Genomic DNA, 26,039 nt, shown 5'->3' with positions numbered 1-26,039 from the left:
CAGAAAAAACGTTTTTTATCTCAGTCAAACTATAATTCTCACAGCTCTGCTGAGAGAAATTACCTCCCTCAAAATAAGTTTTGAAGACCCCTGAGCTCTGTAGAGATGAACCGGATCATGCAGGGAATACAATGAGTTGCTGACTGAAATATTTGATGCATAGTAAAAGCGCCAAAAAAACGGCCCCTCCCCCTCACAACACAGCAGTGAGGGAGAACAGAAACTGTCAGAAAAACAGATTAAGCAACTGCCAAGTGGAAAAATAGTGCCCAAACATTTATTCACACAGTACCTCAGCAAATGAAAACGATTTTACATTCCAGCAAAAACGTTAAACATAATCTCTAGTTATTAAACAGCTTTATGTATTTCTTACAGTGTAATTCTAGTGAAGTACCATTCCCCAGAATACTGAAGTGTAAAGTATACATACATGACATTATATCGGTATGGCAGGATTTTCTCATCAATTCCATTGTCAGAAAATAAAAACTGCTACATACCTCTATGCAGATTCATCTGCCCGCTGTCCCCTGATCTGAAGTTTACCTCACTCCTCAGATGGCCGAGAACAGCAATATGATCTTAACTACTCCGGCTAAAATCATAGCAAAACTCTGGTAGATTCTTCTTCAAACTCTGCCAGAGAGGTAATAACACACTCCGGTGCTATTTTAAAATAACAAACTTTTGATTGAAGATATAAAACTAAGTATAATCACCATAGTCCTCTCACACATCCTATCTAGTCGTTGGGTGCAAGAGAATGACTGGGAGTGACGTAGAGGGGAGGAGCTATATGCAGCTCTGCTGGGTGAATCCTCTTGCACTTCCTGTTGGGGAGGAGTAATATCCCAGAAGTAATGATGACCCGTGGACTGATCACACTTAACAGAAGAAAATTGCTTAAAGTTGCATGCTCTATCTGAATCATGAAAGAAAAAAATTGGGTTTACTATCTCTTTAAATTTGCTGTAATTTTCGTATGCATAGGATATACTTTCAGAATAATTAGTGGGTTTTTTAGTATTTTGGTGAAAAGGATCCACCTTTAAACTGGAGAGAAAAAACTGTGAGACCTATACTGCGAAATGTTTATAAATTAAAGCCGGACAGATAGCTCAGCATGCTAAGTGCACTGTGGCTGAGCTCTATAGCAACCCAATGGTTGCAGGTTTGATCCCCGGCGAGGTCCACTCAGCCTTTCATCTTTCCGAGGTCGATAAAATGATCAGCGCCTTGAGACCCTTACGGGTGATTAGCCACGCTTTACAAGTACCCAATACAAAGAGAAAATTTAATAAACGCCCATATTCAGCCAATTTTACAAAAAACTTGATTATACTTTGTATTTTGTACTTATAACTAGGAATTTCTTGTATTTCATACGATTTATTACTGTGTAATTTTCATACATATTTTAAGTTTTTGATAAAATACAATTTTTGTTAAACAATTTTCTTACGATTTTTGATGCACCTTAACAATAAAAAGAATTCTGTGTATTTTTGTGTGAATGCTTAAATTATTCGTTTTGTATGATTTTTAAAATTACGATTTTCATTTTGCACTTTTGTAATGTCTGCATCTCCTTCCCGTACGAAAATGCAGTATACGCCCCTTAGCTAGACACCCTGTTTTCAGGGTAAAAAAATGGCTTTATATAATTCCTCCAGAGAAATAGAAGGACTGGCAGCATTCTTATAGAATCTCACCAGCCCAGAGACCTTTAGATAATCGGCCACTAGGTTTCAAATTATAGTGCATAAAATGTAACCTTAATTTTACCTGCATAAGAGTATCACACACAGAAAGAAAATGGTTCCCTGTCTAATATAAAACAGAAAAATGCAGGAGGTATCGGCAAATCATAACGCAATGGAACGCCCCCACACTTACCACATCTGAGTACGCATCCGGCATAGTCATCCACTGCCCCCCTGGCAATCTCGCCTGGTTCTCAAAAACCTCTTCCACAAAGCTCATGTGACCTGCATCGGTATCGTATAGCAACCTTGTGAAAAGCATACACGTGAGAAATAACACTTGTAAAGGTTAAAAAATAAAATCTATGATCAAAGTCTCCTATTTAAAAGGACAGTACACATCATGAGATTTGTATATAACAGTGGTGTTTTTAGGTTTTGGGCCTTTTTTCCCCTTAATATTTTTTTGGGGTCAGTGAGTAAAATGTTTTTTGTTTGTTTTTTCATAACAATTAAAAAGTAAATGGGCTAGCAAAACACTTGCGGCTAGATTACGAGTTCGGCGTTAGCCTTAAAAAGCAGCATTAAGGGGTCCTAACGCTGCTTTTTAACGCCCGCTGGCATTACGAGTATGGCAGGTACAGGTGTACCGCTCACTTTTCTTCCCCAACTTTTCCATACCGCAAATCCCCTTACGTCAATTGCGTATCCTAACTTTTTCATGGGATTTTCCTAACGCTGGTATTACAAGTCTTGGAAGAAGTGAGCGGTACAGCCTCTACCTCCAAGACTCCTACCGCATATAAAAGTCAGTAGTTAAGAGTTTTATGGGCTAACGCCGGAACATAAAGCTCTTAACTACAGTGCTATAAAGTACATTAACACCCATAAACTACCTATAAACCCCTAAACCGAGGCCCCCCCCCACTTCGCAAACACTATAATAAAATTATTTAACCCCTAATCTGCCGACCGGACATCGCCGCCACCTACATTATACCTATGAACCCCTAATCTGCTGCCCCTAACATCGCCGATACCTACATTATATTTATTAACCCCCAATCTGCCGTCCCCAACGTCGCCGCCACCTAACTACACTTATTAACCCCTAATCTGCCGACCGGACATCGCAGCCACTATAATAAATGTATTAACCCCGAAACCGCCGCACTCCCGCCTCGCAAACACAATCTTTTACCATAAAAAATCCTCTTTCTTTTAAATATTTTCTAAAGTATAAATTCCTCTTTTTTATTTTATTTTCTTTCTTATGGTATCTGAGAGCTTTGTAATATGTATTTCACCCCATTTTTATCAATTGTCTAAAGAATTTGTGGCAGCAATTAGCACTGCAAAAGGCGTTATTAGATAAAAAAAAATTATTGGTGAAACTGAAACCCGCTGAACTCTACGGTTCAAATGCTCATAAAATTACTTGACTTGTCACATGCTTAGAAATAAGTGATTTAAACTTGCAGTCGGAATCTCTTGCTATGGACATTAGTAACCAAATAAAATGATTTAAATTAAGTAATTTAAAGAAAAACAAACAAGAAATATCTTCACCTGCCAGAACCACAGAAATATGTCCCCTTACACAGTCTGCTGAAGGTTTTAAGACTTTGGCAAAAGTTTTTTCACCACAGAAAACTATTAACATTTTTATGATACTTTTGCTCTAAGACCCTGGCACTTCAACAGCAATGCACATGAAGCCTAACTTAATTTGTACGTATGGTGTGCACTGCCTCCCCATAAGAGACTGGGCAAACACAAGAAAAAAAATGCTTAAAGGGATATGAAACCCAAATTGTTTCTTTCATGAATCAGATACATCATGTGATTTTATGCAACTTTATTACTTACTCCTATTATCACATTTTCTTCGTTCTCTTGGTATCTTTAATTGAAAAGCATTAATGTAAAGCTTAGGAGCCAGGCCATTTTTGGTTCAGCACCTGGGTAGCGCTGCTGATTGGTGGTTAAATGTAGCCACCAACCAACAAGCACTACCCAGGGTGCTGAACCAAAAATTTGGGTTTTATATCCCTTTAAAGGACATTAAAGACAAATTTAAACTTTCATAATTCAGATAGGGCATGCCTTTTTTACATACTCATGCACTACTGGGAGATAGCTGCTTATTGGTGACTAAACTCATATGTCTCTTGTCATTTGCTCACCAATCTAACAGATTACAGCATTTTCAGTCATTTTTGACTAATACAACATTAATCTTCTGCACGTTAAAGACCAGCAGTTTACTATAGTAAAACTATTTTTTTTAGACAAGGAAAAGTAAAGGTACATTCTTATGTAAAATGTGCATGCTCTAATTTGTTAATCCTTAGCTCGTCTAACCCTTGCATAAATGTTAAACACATAGGTAAAGTGCTGATCAGGTGTTGCAAGCACTGATCAGTGAGCCAATCAGTAGCGGCAGCTGTACAACTGACTAATTGCTGTGTTCTGTAGGACTAATTTGTTTAACCCTAATCTAGAGGTTATCTACAATTAGTGATCTAATAATTACATGCTTTAATGAATTAGGGTATGACATATTTGCAAAGTTTAAAATAAATTCCGTTAGTGCTGCTGTACACCAACAGATATGTGGGATCACCACAAGCATTACTGGGGGGGGGGTAGGAGGAGCACACTCCTTCCTGCATCCGTGATCACACCTTTCACTATATAAATGGTATAAATGGACACATAGGGTAAAATGTATCATCATTGCACGGGGCACAGGCTCGCAAGTAGTGAACCTGTCCGCCTGTAATCCCCACTGGCGAAGTTGCATCACATGACGAAATGTAACATTGCACAAAAGGATTCTTGTGCAATAGCGCCCCCTGCTCCTGCACAACCATTTGCGCTATAGCAGGGCATTTCAATCAGCCCAAAAGAGCGAACAATTGTTGAGCTATTTCAACTGCTTTTGTTTCATTTGTTCATTGCAAACAGCTTAAAGTCTGTAAATTTTGACAATAAACCTGATTTGCAATAGGGGTTGAATAATTTTGATTACAACTTTATTCACAGAAAGGGTGGTTGATTCATGGGGGCCTATCTATCAAGCTCCGAATGGAGCTTGATGCCCCGTATTTCTGGCGAGCCTGCAGGCTCGCCAGAATTGAAACAGCAGTTATGAAGCAGCGGTCACAAAGACCGCTGCTCCATAACCCTGTCCGCCTGCTCTGAGCAGGCGGACAGACATCGCCTGAATTCATACTTGATAGGGTTGATTGACACCCCCCTGCTGGCGGCCCATTGGCCGCAAGTCTGCAGGGGGCGGCGTTGCACCAGCAGCTCTTGTGAGCTGCTGGTGAAATGCTGAATATGGAGAGCGTATTGCTCTCCGTATTCAGCGAGGTCTGGCGGAAGTGATCCGTACTGTCGGATCAGGTCCGCCAGACTTTGTTAAATAGGGACCATGGAATAAACGTCCATTAGAGGTAGTAATGACAAACACTGTGGGGGACTTTAAGAATGGCTGGGATAAGCATAAGGCTATCCTACATACTAACTAATGCATGGGACAAGCATAAGGCTATCCTACTTACTAACTAATGCATGGGACAAGCATAAGGCTATCCTACAAATAAGATAATTTATATTTTTAGGAAATATCAGGCAGTCAGACTTGCTCGGCCTATGGTTCTTATCTGCCATCAAAATCTATGTTTATATGTGTCTATCTATGCTGCCTACAAGAATCTTGTTGCATAAATGATATCAAGGACACCAGTATGCTTCCAAGACCATTTAATTACTTATTGAGAACCTTCCTATTCACATAGCGTATCAGTTATCTTTTTAAAATAACATAATAAACACATCACTTAACCCAGGCATAACCCTCCCCATGATAAGACCACCATCGGCCATGCAATCCCCTCACCTCTTGTCTCACAAATTAAACATCTAGGTTGTAAGTTCCTTTGAAAAAATGGGTTTGTCTTCTTTTGCATTGGTATATTATCAAGTTTTTTTATTGTACCCTTGTACAGGGAATATATTGTTGTTATGTCCTGGGGCTGGGGAAAGCGCAAACTAGATCTCACTATAGTACTGAAAAGAGGAACTGACGTACAATGCAGTAGAATAAAACATAATGATTACACTAAGCAGTGATCAAACTATAAATGCATTACGTATCTTTGGGTTTTGAATAGCGCAATAATAGCAGCATAAAGTGGCACACAGGATGGTCACCAAGAGTCATCATAATTCATTAGAATACAGACAGCTAATCACAAACTTCTCTCCAACATGATACCTATCAGCCCCCCTTAGCATTTCTAATAATTAAACCTGCAGGTTTTCACAGTTGTGCCTGCATTTTAATTAGCTAAGTGTGTTTTTCATAACACTAATTACTAATTGTCTAACCCCTACAATTGTACAAACATAGCTTAAAAGTATTAATAATAAAGATAATTAAAAAAACAATATAGTAATAATAATACGGCACTGTTTTAAAAAATCTGAAAAACATTTGTACACCCTCGTTTAAATACAGCAATAAAAACAAAATGTATCATTACATCTTCTACGATTTAGCAAAAAAAAAGCAACATACATTAGCTGGTAAATAATCTCTAGAAATGTAATTCACTGACTATATTTGTTTGTATATTTGTAAAAAAAAAACATTTGCCAAAAAAAAAAATCACTTGGAATTTTCATTTGTGTGGTTCAAAACATAATTTTATTTTTTTATATTTTTTAGACCAATGTAAATTAAAGTGATATAGAAAGATACATAAAATAAAAAAGGGATATTTAGTTATAAATATCTATGAACTTGGCACTCTCATGTGTACCCTACAGGTCAGAACTGGAAGTTATGTTTAGAAAATAAAACATGAAAAACTATCTAAAATATACTCACGTTTTCTCTGGGCTAATGATCCAGTCGCCGGCCCAGTCCCAACCAGAGGAAGGTTTGAAACTGTCTTTTGGGAGTTTGATTTTCCCAGTCACGTCAGTATACTTGGGATATGTAAGCCCAGTTGTTCCCCAATTTCCTACCAAAGCTAGTTTAGTTTGGTTTTCATACTGGAAACGAGAGTATGGGGTAATGTTTATTTAAAATAATAAAGAATAATAAACTGTCCCAAGATTTCCCCACACTCATGAGCTCACAATCTAACAAACAATGCAGTAATATCATTATACACATGAGTGTTGCCAATGCCCAGACGGACCAGCTAGAAATGTACATGGTCTTATTCCATACTATAGAAGCATTTGGTCTGTCAGTAAGATGTCTTCCAAATACAGAAAAATGAGACCAAATTCTGAGCAGTTAAAAGTGAATCCTTAAAGTATTATCAGTTTAAGAAGAACATACTCCTTCTAGTATTAAGCCTTTTAAGGGTGTTAGCTATTGACAGTGTCATTTATGCTATCTAGTTGTTGATTGTGCTCCCTTTAAAGGGACAACTCAAGTCAAATTAAACTTTCATGATTCAGATAGAGCTGCAATTTTAAACAACTTTACCAATTTACTTCCATTAACAAAATGTGCACAGTCTTTTTATATTTACATTTTTGAGTCACCAGCTCATACTGAGCATGTGCAAGAATTCCCAGAATATGCGTATATGCATTTGTGATTAGCGGATGGCTGTCACGTGATACAGGAGGCGTAATAATAGACATAAATTTGAAATTTGTTAGAAATAAATCTACTGCTTAATCTTATTTGAAGTTCAGACTAAGTGCTGTTGCATTGTCTTTTTATCATGCATTTTTTGATTATGCAAATCTGCTGTATTTACTGGTCCTTCAATTGTTTAACCTTATGGTACCGCCCATTTTGTTAATTTATTCATTTACTTTCTGTCTGTATGTAGTTGTTGACAGTGCTTATTGCCCCTTTAAATAAACAATTTAGATAACTGACCACATTGGAAATTGATGTACTTATTCGACTCACAGTTTCAGCAAAGACGGAGAGTTTCCCGTTAGCATACTTATTAAATTCCTTCTGATCCACAGACAGCCCAAACCAAAGCTGGACCCGGATCTGCGCTGGCATCTTGGAGCACGTGTTCCCTTCTTGTGGGTACTAGAATAGACGTTCAGAAGAAAATACTGAGCTTAACAGAGTCAAGCCATTAATCTTTCATGTGTTAAAAATAACATGAACAATCCAAAATAATTTCACATGCAGACAGAAAAAGTGTTGAAATAAATTAAAAAATTATTTTCAATTTTTTGTTAATTTTAAAAGGAGCGTAATACCCATATGCTAAATCAGTTGAAAGTGAACATCTCTATGTAAAAAGATATTTTGGGGCCTATCTATCAAGCTCCGATAGGAGCTTGACGGCCCGTGTTTCTGGCGAGTCTTCAGACTCACCAGAAACAGCAGTTATGAAGCAGCGGTCGCAAAGACCGCTGCTCCATAACCTGTCCGCCTGCTCTAAGCAGGCGGACAGACATCCACGGAAATCAACCCGATCGAGTACGATCGAGTTGATTGACACCCCCCTGCTGGCGGTTGATTGGCCGCGAGTCTGCAGGGGGCGGCGTTGCACCAGCAGCTCTTGTGAGCTGCTGGTGCAATGCTGAATACGGAGAGCATATTGCTCTCAGTATTCAGCGAGGTCTGGCGGACCTGATTCGCACTGTCGGATCAGGTCCACCAGACCTTGATAAATAGAGGCCTTTACCTCAACATTTCTTCAGCTCACAATACGAAGTGCTCTATGAACAGTTAAGGCTGTTACACACTGCAGGCGATGCGACCCGCAGCATGGTGATGCGGCTGTGTGCGCTCAGTGTGTCCTGTCTTTTCATCTCTGTGCGCTCAGCGCATGAGGTCGCATAGCTGAGCGCTCAGAGTTGAAATATTTGAACTTTAGAAGCGATGCGACGCAGAGCAAAGTAGCTGCTTCAGCTCGCACCTCGTCGCTTGCAGTGTGTCACAGCCTTTATACTTCAGCTACTGTCAACTGCATGCTTAAAAAACAGCCAATCAGCTTTATTAGTGCTGATGTCACACTTTACTGTGATCTCATGAGATTTCACTGAAATCTTGTGAGATTTCTTAGTAAACTTCCTTAAAATGAAGAAGGATATATCATGACAGATGCACACTCCCTTATATGTTTACTGAAAAGCATCCTGATTGGCTGCTTAAAGTTCTTTTAGAATATGATGTGGCTACTGAGGAAATGAAATTTTGAGGTAAAATATTTTCCTTTTTTACATAGAGATGCTCACGTTATATTTTATAGTCAGCTTTTTACATCTATGATACATAGGGTGACCATATCGCCGCTTTAAAAAGGGACACATATGAAAAATACATATGTTAATGTACTTATACAAAACATTTATTTAAACAGCCCTGAAAACAGCCCTGACATACATGTTTTCCATGTGTCCCTTTTTAAACTGGCAATATGGTCACCCTAATAATACATTATTTTCATATTTGTTGAGGAGGTGGTAAAAAAACAACTTTGTATTTATTTATCACTAGCTGTGAGCATTTTACAATTGTATTAGAATTTCTAATTAGAAATTATATTTAACCCCTTAACCCAATTGGACGTATATATGTCATGTGGTACAAAGCTCATCGTATCACATAACGTATATATATATATATATATATATACGTCCAAGTTACAGCCGAGAGCTGGCGTTCCAGAGCTCCAGGCATCTGTCTTCATATGGAACAGGAGCACGATCGGAAGGCAGATGCCAGATTGTTACAGATGGTGACACTGTGTGTATCACTGTGTGTAACGATTATCTGCTGGTGCCGGCAGGAGGTGTGGGAGGGAAAGTGGGAGGTGGGTGGGTGACCCAGCAGCGGAAGGGGGAGGGAGAGAGTGGTATGGGCCCTACACTACAGAAAAAAAAATGACGGGAAAGGTAGGGGCAGAAAAAAAGGTGGGGAGGCCTGGCTAACAATAGCTGGAGGGGGTTGGAGGGGGAACCACTACACTAAAGAAAAAAAAAAAGAAAAGGAAAAAAAAAGAAAAGAAAAGAAAAAAATATATGTATCTAAAAACCTAAACTGCATACAGGCAGACTGACATCTTTCACATAAACCATTATTATTATTATTATTTATTTGTATAGCACCGCCAAATTCCGTAGCGCTGGAACCATGTAACATCTAAAGGGTCATGTGACCAAAGGTGAGGGTCTTCCTAAATGTATCACTCTTAAATAGATATCAACACCACGGAGGTGAGGGGATTTGTGGGAAATGACACACTAGTGTATTGTGGGTGAGGCCACGCCAGGAGAAGAGAGGCCACAAGGAATCTAGTGGGATTGTCACAGGTCTGCTGTTTTCCTGCCCACAGCATCTCAGGTCAGGGCAAATGTCTAATGGGTTATAAAACTGCTACTTTTGCATTAGATATTTTACGATCTATACCTAGATATAGAGGCATTTGTTCCCTCTTGACCCCCACATTAGCCACATTAGCCCATAATGTGCACACATCATACTGTTTAACTCTTTGCAATCTAATCAATTAAATACTAAATACATTTTATAAGCATACTAGTGAGGGTTGTTCCCAACATCTCTCTAGTCATGGGTGCTGCCATGTTGAAATCCATTTCTGATGTATTTGCATATGTGCAGCAACTATACTTCGAATACCTGCAGGGTAACCTAGGTTTCAAAATAACAGCACCCCTTAATTAGAGGGAGGTGCTTGATTGGTATTATGTCTTTAAGAAATAGCTGAAGCTGTGTGATAAAAAAAAAAATAATAATAATAAAAATACAACACAGTTAAGCTAATTTTACTCCAAATTACGCAACCAGCAAAAACTGATTCTACATTTTTTGATGAGTCAGATCTAAAAATGCCAGTCCAATACGTTTTGCCAGTTTTTATGTTTCAAAAAGCTTTCAGTGGCAGAAAAAAATAAACAAAACAACATACTTTAAGAAATATTGTCTGAAGTTTCCCGCAATTCTTTCCGCAACATTTGGACCCATTCCTGGAGAAAAGGATTTGGTGGGCTGGCATTCTGTAGTAAGCCACACGTTTGTCTCCTTGCAACATCCAAATCACAATATCTGGCAGGCTGTTCTGCGGCTGGAAACGTGGATCCACAAAATATTAGAGCACTCTTCCAATAAACACATAGCAAAATACAGTTGAAAATTGGAAAATTATGGAAAAAGAACCGCAAAGTAGACAGGCATCATTAATGTTTAGTATTATCAAAATGTAGCCTAGAATACAACTCAAAGACAATTGCCAAAGGTGGAATAGCATCCAGAGGGCAGCAAACTCAGTTGTCTTAATTTAAAAGGTCTTCACTTACTCCATCTGCAGACCACATTTGCCAAACGCTCATAGACCACCTAACCCGTCATTTGGATTATGTATACTTAAAATATGTGCTAATAATTTTAAGGATACAGGCATTAACTGTATTCTGTATTCTTTAAAGGGGCATTGAACACAACATCCACAAGTAGAGTATTTTTTTGTATACTGATCCTTTTTGAGATAGTTTGTTAAGAGTTTAAGATTATTATATATTATATGTTTTTAACTGTTTTTTATATTGATCATTTAAGATATTTATTCAGATAGTCTGAAGATTAAAATCATGTTTTCAAGAGAAAATGTATATTGAACACAGAGGCGTAACTAGAAACCACAGGGCTCAGGTGCAAGAATCTAAGAAGCCCCCCCCCCCCCCCCACCGCCCCTCCCCCCTCCAAAAAAAGGTGAATTTAATACATTTTTTTTTTTTTACATTTAACACAGAAAAAAAATGTGAATCAGATTACATGTCTGCAAAAGGAGGTACCCTGTACCCACAGTCTGTAAGATGGTCTGACCCCCTATTACTGTGTATATATATATATATATATATATATATATATATATATATAGTGACACTATTTAACCCACCAGTACTGTATATAGTGAGTCAGTGACACAGTCTGTAATCTGCTGGCTGGCCTGACCCTACCCGCTCAGTACTTTATAAAGTGACCACAGTAGTCAGTGACATGGTCCAGCCCCCATACTGTATATAGTGGTACTGTATAGTGACACTGTTTACCCCCTGCCCATCATGCTGTAGTAACAAGGTCTGTAATTTGCTGGTTCCACAAACATACATACATACATACACACATAAACACCAATGGGTAAAACAGAAACACTAACCCCTGTAGTCATGTCACACTCACATGATATCAGTGCAGGCAGTGGTAGGTTAACGTTTTTTAAGCTGGGCGCCCACCCTCAGGGGCCCAGTTGCACCTGCGACCTCTGCACCCCCTGTAGTTTCGCCCCTGATTGAACATATTTTTAAGATGATATATTGATCATTATTAAATAGTTTTCATAACTTTGTATTTTGATCAAATTTGTGAGATTTTGAATATATCCTTTGGATATACAAAAATTAATCTGTGTTTGGTTTAGAGCAGGGGTGCCAAGCAGCGGAGGTTCCTAATGGCAGACTGCACTTACTGTAATTATTACTTACAATACTTATTTTTCAATGTTTATACTTTTTATGAATATCATCATAATCATACTTCATAGTGAATCAACAAATTCAACAGTACTATACAAATGTACAATAAATACAACATGACAATAAAACAGACATGTAAGTAAAAATACTCATAGAGAAAGAACAAAGAGCTTTATTTCTGTAAGAATACACACATAGGTTTGCTGGAGCTCAGTTATAGCCTGGAAGAACAAGCAATATATACTATTATAAATTGATCTCTTACATGCAGGCATAGTCTGCAGGATAGATAGAGGAGTATGGCTAGATGGACAAGTAAAGGTCAAGTATGGACAGATATAGGCTAGATGCTGATAAACATGTACTGTAGACATGCAAGAGGTCAGAAATAGAAGATAACAGGTCAGATAAAAAGGATAACAGGCCAATGATTAGCTACATTCAGTAACTTGACAATGGTCAGGTGTAAGTGTAGCAGGTAACTGGTCAATAGTAAGCTAAAGCAGAGAACAGGCCAACTGCCGGATATAGCATAGATGGTAACTAGCCAGCAGTCAGACCTAGCAGGTATCTGGCCAATATTCAATTATATTGTGTAACAGCACAATTCTTATGTATATCGGCTAACTGGACAATTGTTAGGTATAGCGGGTAACTGGACAATTGTTAGGTATAGCGAGTAACTGGACAATTGTTAGGTATATCGGGTAACTGGACAATTGTTAGGTATATCGGGTAACTGGACAATTGTTAGGTATATCGGCTAACTGGACAATTGTTAGGTATAGAGGGTAACTGGACAATTGTTAGGTATAGTGGGTAACTGGACAATTGTTAGGTATATTGGCTAACTGGACAATTGCTAGGTATAGCGGGTAACTGGACAATTGCTAGGTATATCTGGTAACTGGACAATTGTTAGGTATATCGGGTAACTGGACAATTGTTAGGTATAGCGGGTAACTGGACAATTGTTAGGTATATCGGCTAACTGGACAATTGTTAGGTATAGAGGGTAACTGGACAATTGTTAGGTATAGTGGGTAACTGGACAATTGTTAGGTATATTGGCTAACTGGACAATTGCTAGGTATAGCGGGTAACTGGACAATTGTTAGGTATATCTGGTAACTGGACAATTGTTAGGTATATCGGGTAACTGGACAATTGTTAGGTATAGCGGGTAACTGGACAATTGTTAGGTATATCGGGTAACTGGACAATTGTTAGGTATATTGGGTAACTGGACAATTGTTAGGTATATCGGCTAACTGGACAATTGTTAGGTATAGAGGGTAACTGGACAATTGTTAGGTATAGTGGGTAACTGGACAATTGCTAGGTATATCAGCTAACTGGACAATTGTTAGGTATATCGGGTAACTGGACAATTGTTAGGTATATCGGCTAACTGGACAATTGTTAGGTATATCGGCTAACTGGACAATTGTTAGGTATAGAGGGTAACTGGACAATTGTTAGGTATATTGGCTAACTGGACAATTGCTAGGTATATCAGCTAACTGGACAATTGTTAGGTATATCGGGTAACTGGACAATTGTTAGGTATATCAGCTAACTGGACAATTGTTAGGTATATTGGGTAACTGGACAATTGTTAGGTATATCAGCTAACTGGACAATTGTTAGGTATAGTGGGTAACTGGACAATTGTTAGGTATATCAGCTAACTGGACAATTGTTAGGTATAGTGGGTAACTGGACAATTGTTAGGTATATCAGCTAACTGGACAATTGTTAGGTATATCGGGTAACTGGACAATTGTTAGGTATATCAGCTAACTGGACAATTGTTAGGTATATCAGCTAACTGGACATTTGTTAGGTATATCGAGTAACTGAACAATACTCAGGTATATCAGGTATCTGCTAACAATCAAGTATATCGGGGAAATGGAAAAATGCCTGGCATATCAGATAACTGGACAATGGTTAGGTATATCAGATTACTAGCTATTGGTTATATATATCAGGTAACTGGACAATGGTCGGGTATATCAGATAACTGGCTAACAATCAGTTTTGGTGTGCTAGCTGGAGGCGCTGGCTCAGCTTGTATCAGTCGTTGGTGTCTTCCTTTCCTTCCTCGGTTGTATAACTCTAGGTGCAAAATAGTGGTGCTGAAATATCAGACAATACACCATACAAAGGTGAATATCTACTCACAGTGTATATTGCAGGTTACCGGCTCCTTCCCAATATGAAAAGACAATATCACAGATTCAGTAAAAAAGTGTGTCTTTATTTGGCTGAAACGTTTTTGCGTTTTTGCGTTTTTGCGTTGAGCCAAATAAAAACCTGCAATATACACTGTGAGTAGATATTCACCTTTGTATGGTGTATTGCCCGATATTTCAGCACCACTATTTTGCACCTAGAGTTATACAACTGAGGAAGGAAAGGAAGACACCAACGACTGATACAAGTTTGCACTAAGCTGAACCAGCGCCTCCAGCTAGCACACCTGATCTATTCACACAGACCTTGGGAGAAACTGTGGGACGGCTGCGGTTCACCAGAAGGGGAAAGTATTAATACATATTATACACCTGTTTGCATGTATAACAATAAGTTTTATAAGATAAATGGACAATGTTCAGGTATATCATTAAACTGGCTAATCGGTATATTAGGTCAATAGCTAATGGTCAGGTGTATCAGGTAATTTCACAATGATCCGGTATATCAGGTAACTGGCTAAAAGTCAGGTATATCAGTCAACTGGCTAACAATCAGATTTATCAGGTAACTAGCTAATGGCCAGTTATATCAGCTAATTTCATAATGGCCAGGTATATAAGGTAACATTTCAATGGTCAGGTATATGAGATAACTGGCTAAATGGACACGATAAATTGACCACAGTGAAGAATATCATGTAACTAGATAATAGTCAGGTAGATCAGGGAACTGGCTAACAATCAGGTATGTCAGATTAATGAACAGTGGTTAGGTATACCAGGCAGAAGTTGCTTGCACAGTTATTTTAGTGATTCTGTCCAGTGAACAATTCTGCACAAATAAAACATAATTACCTCCTCAGTCATAGCTTTAAGCCGCTGCACCCAATCCTCCGCCTGCTCCAGTACGCTCTGTAGCTCACATTCATCATGTTTTAGTTTCATGGCAGACTGCACAATCTGGCTCAGGTTCGTCTTGCGGAATTTGTAGAGGTAGTGATCAAGTTGGGTGGTCCCGGGCATAGACAGGACATCTGGCAACGACTGGCTGTGTATAGAAAGTCACAAAGTACATGAGATCGGGCTGAACCCATTATATTCATAGGATATGCGTTTACTGGTGACTTGAGCCTTTGACTCTAAAACAATAATACAATACTACAATTTGGATGCAATATCCTTAGACATATTTAATGTATGGACTACATATGCTTTCTAAACATCAGATTACTATAACAATAGGGCACAGCAAAAAAACAATAAGAAACAATGAAGTTATTGGACAACATGAAAAAGCTAAACATTATTATAACATCCTTAATTCCAGCACAACTACTGGGTCTGCTTTTTCAGATTGTTGTGTCTCATATTTGTTTCAAGTGCTTTATGGAGGACAATTGGACATAACATTAATCCAGATATTTACAAATATTCCAAATCTAAAGGCCTTCACAATCCATGAGATAAGCATTATCAATGGGATTTAAGGCCCGACAGCTGCACTGATGATATAAATGATATCAGACATATGAGAGGACTTAATCAGGGCAGTGGGATCTCCCCTTAATCTTAATTATTTTATAGGTTAAGTGAGCAAACAAAGGGTGCAAATACCCCAAGCTCCTAAGACTGTGGAAAAGAAGTATGGCAATGTACCCACTTGGGTCTTTTTTATTTGGCAGGAGTTGTCAATGATTGATGTTTTGGTTTTGGTTTCTATTCAAGACTAAAAACCAGTACAGGGTGCCAAGAGTTCAGGATGCTGTTAAATTGGCGCAGTGTTGGATGGGTGCTGCCAGTTGAGTCTGCTGCTTGGTTGCAGCACCATGGCTGTCTCTCTTTTCCCACTTGTTACTTCTGTCTCTCTCCTTCTGTTCCAGGACTCCCTCTCCTCCCATCTGATGGATGTTCTTTCTCCCCTTCCCATGCCCAGCTCTCTTCCACTTTCCCAGGACTGTTTCATCCCTCACCCTATGTCTGTCTGTTTTCCATGGCTGCATTTGCCCCTATAAATGCCTTCCTCTCTCTTCTCTAATGATGTCTATCACCTCCTTTCCTAGGAAAGCTATTTTCCTTGATAGCCCAATGCACACATTGCAGGTTATCCCTACCAACTTATTTCTCATTTTCCTTTCCTTAAATGTAGACTCTCTTCTCCTTTATCCTGCCTATATTTGTCTATGGTCATATTATTTCTCTTCCAAATTACTCTCTCACTGCTTTTGCTTTACCTGTCTCTAGTCTATTTTCATCCCATAATTCCTCTCCTCCTTATTTGTAGATTTTGTTCTCTTTTAGTTGTATAAATGTTTCTCTACTCTACATTTGGTAAAAGCCCAGCATTGTTGCCATTGTTTTGTATGACAACATTGTAAAAAAAAAAAAAAGTCTTAGAAATAAATATTAAAAGAAACTATTAAGTTCTTTAAAAAATATGCTGTAAAAAAAAAATGTTCTTGTAACTCGATCAGAGAAAACAAAAAGTAGCAATAACAGACGTATGTGCCAGACTAGATATTATTTACCATAAAATGTATGACACAAACACAGGGCACAATGTATTCCATTCATGGCAGTCACAGATGAGAATGTATTGCCTTTCTGAAGTATCACGTTTTCAACTTTGTGCTTTGGCTCCACATTTGAAGTATACAAAGAACAAATGACAGGCATTTTGTTAATTTTTAGCAAAGCCACACATCCAACACAAGCACATCACCCAGTAATAAATGTATAAATGGATTACAGCCACATCTGGCAAACATACCTGCAACTAGTGATGACATCATCAATCAAGCGTGCGACCAATAAATCGAGGTCATAGGGAGAGCTCTTTGCTTTAATAGCAAGGTGGACCCATTCCAAGTTAGCTTCCTGGGGAAAACAGAGATGAGAGTTTATGTCTATTCCAGAGGTTAAGTACGTCCTACACTGTGCTCTTGTATGGTCGGCCCTCACTACCCAGCTTGTTTTTGCCAACATCTCAACTTTTGGCACAAATCAATGGGCATTGAGAAGCAGAGTGGCACTATGCATAATCCCTTGTACTACTCTGCCAATGTGTGTTGGATTTGCTACTAATTATATGCAACAGTGAACCAAGAATTTTAATTTTGAAGCAGTGGGATTAAAGGGTTATGAAATGAACAGCTTAAAAACAAGGGTCATTCAGTATCAATGGAACAAGGAGCAAATTAATGAAATACTAAAACACTGAAACCTAGGTTTTGTCGGCAGATAACAACCAGACAATCAATCTCAAGTCCACCAATGTTGCCTTCTGAAATGTAGGCATAATTAATCGGATAGCCTTATGCATATCCCAGACATGCGGAGATAATGCCTCAATGAAAGTCATGACTATAAAATTGCTTTGGTTGGCTTATAGTGAGGTCAATCCCTTTAAAATAACTTTTTCTTACAACCACGTTTGCTAACGTAAATGACAAGGAAAACGCACATTTAGTTTACTTGTCTCAAAGTCTTGTGTTTGAAATCTTTTCTACAGATTTACAAAAAAGTACTGAAACTTTATTTACAAACATAGCAGTTATAAAGAATGTTAATAATTTAACTGTTAATTTCATGGTATCCAAGTGACGCAAAGCCTTAAGACCAAACGTAAACAGATTGTTTAAGGACACAAGACCCATTCGTTTTTCTGTGACTGAGCTTGCAAGTTGCCATTTCTCGAAGGTTTAACTTCTTTTCTTTTTGAATCAGGTGCTTATTGTGAGTTGAATGCTCAGTGTTGATTGTTGGAGTTTAGTTATAGTTAATGTATTGGACATGACTGCCTCAAATTTACGTTTGTGTTCCATAATCCCATATCCTGATTCAAACTTTTAATGTCAAACTGTCTTTAATTCAGTTGATAATTTTTACTATAAGGCCTGACCTGAATAGACCATTAAAAATAGTCAAAAAATCAATTTACTCTTCTCAATGTCTGAGCAGTGTCTTGCAGTATATATACATACATTCAATTGCAAGACTATCAAAATACAAAATTAAAAAGAAAATACACACTGCAACTTTTTATCCCATATCTGTGATACAAAATGAACACAATAAATACCTAATATACAGCACTTTACCAGTACTGTAAGACACCTCATCATAAGTAGTAAATCATTTAAAATTCAATTGGTCATTTAACCCACCATTTTTTATGTGCACATATATTATTTTTCTGTGTATAAAAAGCTATAAAAATTTTTAATTAATTTAGAATTATATTACAGGGAGTGCAGAATTATTAGGCAAGTTGTATTTTTGAGGATTAATTTTATTATTGAACAACAGCCATGTTCTCAATGAACCCAAAAAACTCATTAATATCAAAGCTGAATAGTTTTGGAAGTAGTTTTTAGTTTGTTTTTAGTTATAGCTATTTTAGGGGGATATCTGTGTGTGCAGGTGACTATTACTGTGCATAATTATTAGGCAACTTAACAAAAAACAAATATATACCCATTTCAATTATTTATTTTTACCAGTAAACCAATATAACATCTCAACATTCACAAATATACATTTCTGACATTCTAAAACAAAACAAAAACAAATCAGTGACCAATATAGCCACCTTTCTTTGCAAGGACACTCAAAAGCCTGCCATCCATGGATTCTGTCAGTGTTTTGATCTGTTCACCATCAACATTGCGTGCAGCAGCAACCACAGCCTCCCAGACACTGTTCAGAGAGGTGTACTGTTTTCCCTCCTTGTAAATCTCACATTTGATGATGGACCACAGGTTCTCAATGGGGTTCAGATCAGGTGAACAAGGAGGCCATGTCATTAGATTTTCTTCTTTTATACCCTTTCTTGCCAGCCACACTGTGGAGTACTTGGACGCGTGTGATGGAGCATTGTCCTGCATGAAAATCATGTTTTTCTTGAAGGATGCAGACTTCTTCCTGTACCACTGCTTGAAGAAGGTGTCTTCCAGAAACTGGCAGTAGGACTGGGAGTTGAGCTTGACTCCATCCTCAACCCGAAAAGGCCCCACAAGCTCATCTTTGATGATACCAGCCCAAACCAGTACTCCACCTCCACCTTGCTGGCGTCTGAGTCGGACTGGAGCTCTCTGCCCTTTACCAATCCAGCCATGGGCCCATCCATCTGGCCCATCAAGACTCACTCTCATTTCATCAGTCCATAAAACCTTAGAAAAATCAGTCTTGAGATATTTCTTGGCCCAGTCTTGACGTTTCAGCTTGTGTGTCTTGTTCAGTGGTGGTCGTCTTTCAGCCTTTCTTACCTTGGCCATGTCTCTGAGTATTGCACACCTTGTGCTTTTGGGCACTCCAGTGATGTTGAAGCTCTGAAATATGGCCAAACTGGTGGCAAGTGGCATCTTGGCAGCTGCACGCTTGACTTTTCTCAGATCATGGGCAGTTATTTTGCGCCTTGGTTTTTCCACACGCTTCTTGCGACCCTGTTGACTATTTTGAATGAAACGCTTGATTGTTCGATGATCACGCTTCAGAAGCTTTGCAATTTTAAGAGTGCTGCATCCCTCTGCAAGATATCTCACTATTTTTTACTTTTCTGAGCCTGTCAAGTCCTTCTTTTGACCCATTTTGCCAAAGGAAAGGAAGTTGCCTAATAATTATGCACACCTGATATAGGGTGTTGATGTCATTAGACCACACCCCTTCTCATTACAGAGATGCACATCACCTAATATGCTTAATTGGTAGTAGGCTTTCAAGCCTATACAGCTTGGAGTAAGACAACATGCATAAAGAGGATGATGTGGTCAAAATACTCATTTGCCTAATAATTCTGCACTCCCTGTAATTAAACCATAGTCACCAATTTTTAGGGTGCTTGCAAATCCATGATATAGTGAGGAGCAAAACTCTTATCCTTGTTGGTTGCCACTGGCTATAAATAAATCAATTTATAAAATTATAGCCTAAAATGATAAGATCTGTAACGCCATCTAAAGTCAGTAGTTATGAGTTTTATGCTACAAAGCTATAACATAAAACTCATAACTAAACTGCTACAAAGTGCACTAAACACCCATAAACTACCGAGAAACTCCCGCATCGCAAACACTATAATCTGCCGCTCCGCCAGTGAAAAAAATTATTAACCCCTATTCCGCCACTTCCCGGCATCGTCGCCACTATAATAAACCTATTAACCCCTAAACCGCCGCCCTCCCGCATCGCAAACACTATTTAAATATTATTAACCCCTAATCAGCCGTCTGCCCACACCGCTGCTATAATAAACCTATTAACCCCTAAACCTAACGTAACCCTAACACCCCTAACTTAAATATAATTAAAATAAATCTAAATAAAATTACTACAATTAACTAAATAATTCCTATTTAAAACTAAATACTTACCTATAAAATAAACCCTAAGCTAGCTACAATATAACTAATAGTTACATTGTATCTATCTTTTTTATTTTTATTTCACAGGCAAGTTTGTATTTATTTTAACTAGGTAGACTAGTTAGTAAATAGTTATTAACTATTTACTAACTACTTAGCTAAAATAAATACAAACTTACCTGTAAAATAAAACCTAAGGTACCTTATACTAAAACCTAACATTACAATAAAATAAAATAAATTAAATTAATACAATACATTTCTCTAAATTACAAAAAAATAAACACTAAATTACATAAAATAAAAAACGAAATTATCAAAAATAAAAAAGAATTACACCTAATATAATAGCCCTATCAAAATAAAAAAGCCCCCCCAAAATAAAAAAAAACTGCCAATGGCCCTTAAAAGGGCCTTTTGCGGGGCATTGCCCCAAAGAAATCAGCTCTTTTACCTGTAAAAAAACAAAACAAACACCCCTCAACAGTAAAACCCACCACCCACACAACCAAACCCCACAAATAAAAACTAAATCTAAATAAACCTAAGCTCACCATTGCCCTGAAAAGGGCATTTGGATGGGCATTGCCCTTAAAAGTGCATTTAGCTCTTTTACTGCCCAAACCCTAATCTAAAAATAAAACCCACCCAATAAACCCTTAAAAAAAACTAACACTAACCCCCTACGATCCACTTACAGTTTTCGAAGACCGGACATCCATCCTCATCCAGGCGGCAGTAGTCTTCTTCCAAGCGGGGAGAAGTCCTCCTCGAAGCCGGCAGAAGTCTTTATCCAAGTGGGCAGAAGTCTTCATCCAGACGGCATCTTCTATCTTCATCTATCCGGCATCTTCTATCTTCATCCATCCGGCGTGGAGCGGGTCCATCTTCAAGACATCCGGCGCGGAGCATCCTCTTCTTCCGATGGTCAATGAAGAATGAAGTTTCCCTTTAAGGTACGTCATCCAAGATGGTGTCCCTTACATTCCTATTGGCTAATAGAATTCTATCAGCCAATAGGAATTAAAGGGTAAAAAATACTATTGGCTGTTGCAATCAGCCAATAGGATTGAGCTTGCATTCTATTGGCTGATTGATTTATTTTACAGGTAAGTATTTAGTTTTAAATAGGAATTATTTAGGTAATTATTGTAAGTTTTATTTAGATTTATTTTAATTATATTTAAGATAGGGGGTGTTAGGGTTAGGGTTACGTTAGGGTTAGGTTTAGGGGTTAATAGGTTTATTATAGCGGCGTGTGGGCGGACGGCAGATTAGGGGTTAATAATCTTTAAATAGTGTTTGCGATGCGGGAGGGCGGCAGTTTAGGGGTTAATAACTGTAATGTAAGTGGTGGCGATGTTAGGGGCAGCAGATTAGGGGTTAATAGTTTTATTTATGTGGCGGCGATGTTAAGGGCGGCAGATTAGTGGTTAATAGTTTTATGTAGGTGGTGGCGATGTTGGGGGCAGCAGATTAGGGGTGTTTAGATGTGGGGTTTATGTTAGGGTGTTTAGGTTTAAAGGTAACTTTTTCTTTCCCCATAGACATCAATGGGGCTGCGTTACAGAGCTTTTGTTTCTGCAATCGCAGGTGTTAGGCTTTTTTTTTTGCCGGCTCTCCCCATTGATGTCTATAGGTAAATCGTGCACGAGCACGTCAAAGCAGCGCTTGTATTTGGGTGAGGTATGGAGCTCAACGCAACCATATCACCCGCACAAGCCTGCTTTTTGCAACCCTGTAATAGCAGCACTATGAAAGGTGAGCAGTGAAAATAACGTACAAGTAATTAGCGAGCAGCCATAACGCAAAACTCGTAATCTGTCTGAGTGTGTTTTAGTGCACAGTTGGTATATAGTTACACTAACGAGGGTCAAGTCTGCACTATAGTTACATATAACTAAATAGCCTGATTAATGGCATGAGATTGCCCTAAATGTTGCATCTTGTATTTTTAATAATGTTGTTTAATTGTTTCGAATGTTTTGCATTTTAATTGATTTGTGATTTGATAGTAGCAAGAGCGTCTAGCCCTTTAAAGAATTAATAACACATACATTTATACAGCAAACACTGCAAACGAAAAACTATCACATTAACATTAGGAAGAATGTGTGATATGGGTGTGATAAATAAAATCAGTGACATATTAATGCTTTTGGATGGTTATTTTTTGGACTATTTACTCACCAGGTTGTCTAAGATGTTATAAAGAATATTCTGTACATCAGTTCTGTGGCTGATGTCTTCCCAAAAAGAAGACAGAACAACTACTGGTTTCACGTTGCCCCATGGGAGGTAGTAATACTGACAGCCTGAAACACAAATAAACAACTGGAATAATAGCAGGAATATGTTTAGTCATACACAGAGCTCAACAAAAGATGGCCAAAGACAAATATCACTGAACATTTCCCTATATGTGAAAAGGAGGATTATTGTCAGTTACATTTTTACATTGCACAATGGAAAATCTCAATAAATAGCTACAGAGGAAATTCCTTCCAAATAGATCAACAGGTTTTTGATTTTGCATAAAGTTTGTACCTGTATATGGATACATATTCCTATATAAAACAAGCTCAGCATTAAAGGGACATGAAACTCAACATGTTTCTTTCATGATTCAGATAGAGAATGACATTTTAAACCACTTTCTAATTTACTTCTATTATAAAGTTTTCAGCATTCTCTTGGTATCTTTTGTTGAAAAGCAGAGACGTAAGATCAGGAGTGTGCACATTTCTGGAGCACTATATGGCAGCAGTTTTGCAAGAATGTTATCTATTTGCAAGAGTACTAGTGGGCAGCACTATTTCCTGCTGTGTAGTGCTCCAGATGCCTACCTGGGTATCATTTTAACAAAGAATAACATGGGAATGAAGCAAATTTGATAATTGACATAAATTGTAAAAACATAATTTATGCTTACCTGATAAATTTATTTCTCTTGTGGTGTATCCAGTCCACGGATCATCCATTACTTGTGGAATATTCTCATTCCCAACAGGAAGTTGCAAGAGGACACCCACAGCAGAGCTGTCTATATAGCTCCTCCCCTCACTACCATATCCAGTCTGTTACGGTACCAACAGGATACCAAGGGTTAACACCAGATGAACAATGTCCTGCATAGGGAATCAGCAATTCACAACCCCAACCAGTTTTCCCCACAAACATGAGACCAGGCTCCACATCAGGTTTAAAACAGAATGTCATTTATTAAAAGGCTGTGCCTAGTATTTATGCAGGTCTGACCCCCCAGATGGGGGGGGTTGAAAGAATGTTGTACATTAGATGGAGGGCCCACACCCTTGGACAGACCACAATAGAATCACATACTTTACTTAGGCAGATAACAACTTAAACACATTTGGCTTGTCTTATCACCTAGCGTCTGCTCTCTGAGGGTGATTAAACAATGGACTGTTTATCACTAACTAGATTATGGCTGGAGCCAGCAACTTGTATTTAGAAAATAGAGTTAACCCTTTCAGTCCTGACCACAGGGTCTGTCACATAGCTCCCACAAGGTGCACTCACACCCTGTACCCATCCTGTATTTATGGATACAGGGTGACATAGACATAAGACAGAGTTATGAAAGTACATGGGGTGTCCAGCATATAAAATTCCATATTTCCATGCAGTCTCTGGGTATCCTTAAGCCCATGTACCTCCAGCCCAAAGAATGTTCCATAACAAGCCCTCCAATGCCCAGTGGCGAGATTGGTTTCGTTACATCGGGCTTGTTATGGAACATTCTTTGGGCTGGAGGTACATGGGCTTAAGGATACCCAGAGACTGCATGGAAATATGGAATTTTATATGCTGGACACCCCATGTACTTTCATAACTCTGTCTTATGTCTATGTCACCCTGTATCCATAAATACAGGATGGGTACAGGGTGTGAGTGCACCTTGTGGGAGCTATGTGACAGACCCTGTGGTCAGGACTGAAAGGGTTAACTCTATTTTCTAAATACAAGTTGCTGGCTCCAGCCATAATCTAGTTAGTGATAAACAGTCCATTGTTTAATCACCCTCAGAGAGCAGACGCTAGGTGATAAGACAAGCCAAATGTGTTTAAGTTGTTATCTGCCTAAGTAAAGTATGTGATTCTATTGTGGTCTGTCCAAGGGTGTGGGCCCTCCATCTAATGTACAACATTCTTTCAACCCCCCCCCCCATCTGGGGGGTCAGACCTGCATAAATACTAGGCACAGCCTTTTAATAAATGACATTCTGTTTTAAACCTGATGTGGAGCCTGGTCTCATGTTTGTGGGGAAAACTGGTTGGGGTTGTGAATTGCTGATTCCCTATGCAGGACATTGTTCATCTGGTGTTAACCCTTGGTATCCTGTTGGTACCGTAACATTGGTGGCAAGCGACGGGATTGTTCCCACAGCCAGAAGGACAGCTACAGGAGACGTGCAAAAAAGAATTTCAGAGTTTCGGGCGCAAATAAATGCCGCAACTATAGAAATGGGTTGAAATTGGTTACTATATGTTTAAAATTGATCAAATATAATGATAGACATAACATTTTTAAATATTATCCTTTATTTAAATACAAGTTTATCTGTAACAAGTTGCTCTATAAAAAGTACAAATGTTCTTCTAAAAACAGTTCGTTGGAATTTTGTAAGAATTCTTGTTAGAATTTAAAAAAAAAAAAATTTAAAATTCTAAAAAAATCTAAACAAATCTTTTAAAAATTAATAAAGATACATAAAGATCATCTATTGGTGTAGTGAGAATTTCAAGTGATATCTCAAGAGTTAAGGGCTAGTCAACACCTAGGCAGCACAGGAAAGTTTTTGAAATACCTGCACTTTTTTCAGCTACAGGAGACACCATTCCATGGATTTACAAGTTGGGGGCAACGCATGTCCCAGTACAGCGACCCTAAAAGCAACAGAATGGAACCAGCAGAGTTATATGAGGAGGAGGACCTGGATGGCCGGGATGCATTAAGGAAAGGCATCTGGTACCAGGCCCTGGATAATGTACAATACCAGCAGGGTAAGAGTCTCCCCAGTGAAGAGCAGCGGTTGCAGAAGCAAGTGGCCCTGCGGATGCCCTTCCTGGGAGAGCAGCCCCTGGAGGAATGGGTGAAGGAACTAGAGCACCGGGTATGGCAGGAGCTATGGCTGGAGGATGCCTACCAGGCGCTCTGGTGGTATATGGCACAGTATATACCCTGGACAGCCGAGCATGACAAACCAGAGGGAGAGGAGTTTGATGGTCCTGGCTTGTTATGGGAGTCCT

General features: G+C 38.6%; 1 protein-coding gene across 9 annotated transcripts in view; it reads right to left on the bottom strand.

Moving 5' to 3' along the window:
• DYSF (dysferlin) overlaps nt 1–26,039 on the bottom strand; it is a 780,712-nt gene that overhangs the window by 361,858 nt on the left and 392,815 nt on the right. For all 9 annotated transcript variants that reach the window (XM_053704344.1, XM_053704350.1, XM_053704349.1 and 6 more), the window contains 7 exons: nt 22,957–23,081; nt 17,175–17,281; nt 15,263–15,455; nt 10,643–10,798; nt 7,657–7,788; nt 6,607–6,773; nt 1,900–2,014 (listed from right to left, as the gene is read on the bottom strand). In XM_053704344.1, coding sequence (XP_053560319.1) covers nt 1,900–2,014; nt 6,607–6,773; nt 7,657–7,788; nt 10,643–10,798; nt 15,263–15,455; nt 17,175–17,281; nt 22,957–23,081 — 995 coding nt within the window. The remainder of the gene's footprint in view (nt 1–1,899; nt 2,015–6,606; nt 6,774–7,656; nt 7,789–10,642; nt 10,799–15,262; nt 15,456–17,174; nt 17,282–22,956; nt 23,082–26,039) is intronic.

Source organism: Bombina bombina, chromosome 2 (genome assembly GCF_027579735.1).
Source record: "Bombina bombina isolate aBomBom1 chromosome 2, aBomBom1.pri, whole genome shotgun sequence".
NCBI lineage: Eukaryota > Metazoa > Chordata > Amphibia > Anura > Bombinatoridae > Bombina > Bombina bombina.
This window is presented reverse-complemented; position numbering and strand designations above follow the sequence as displayed.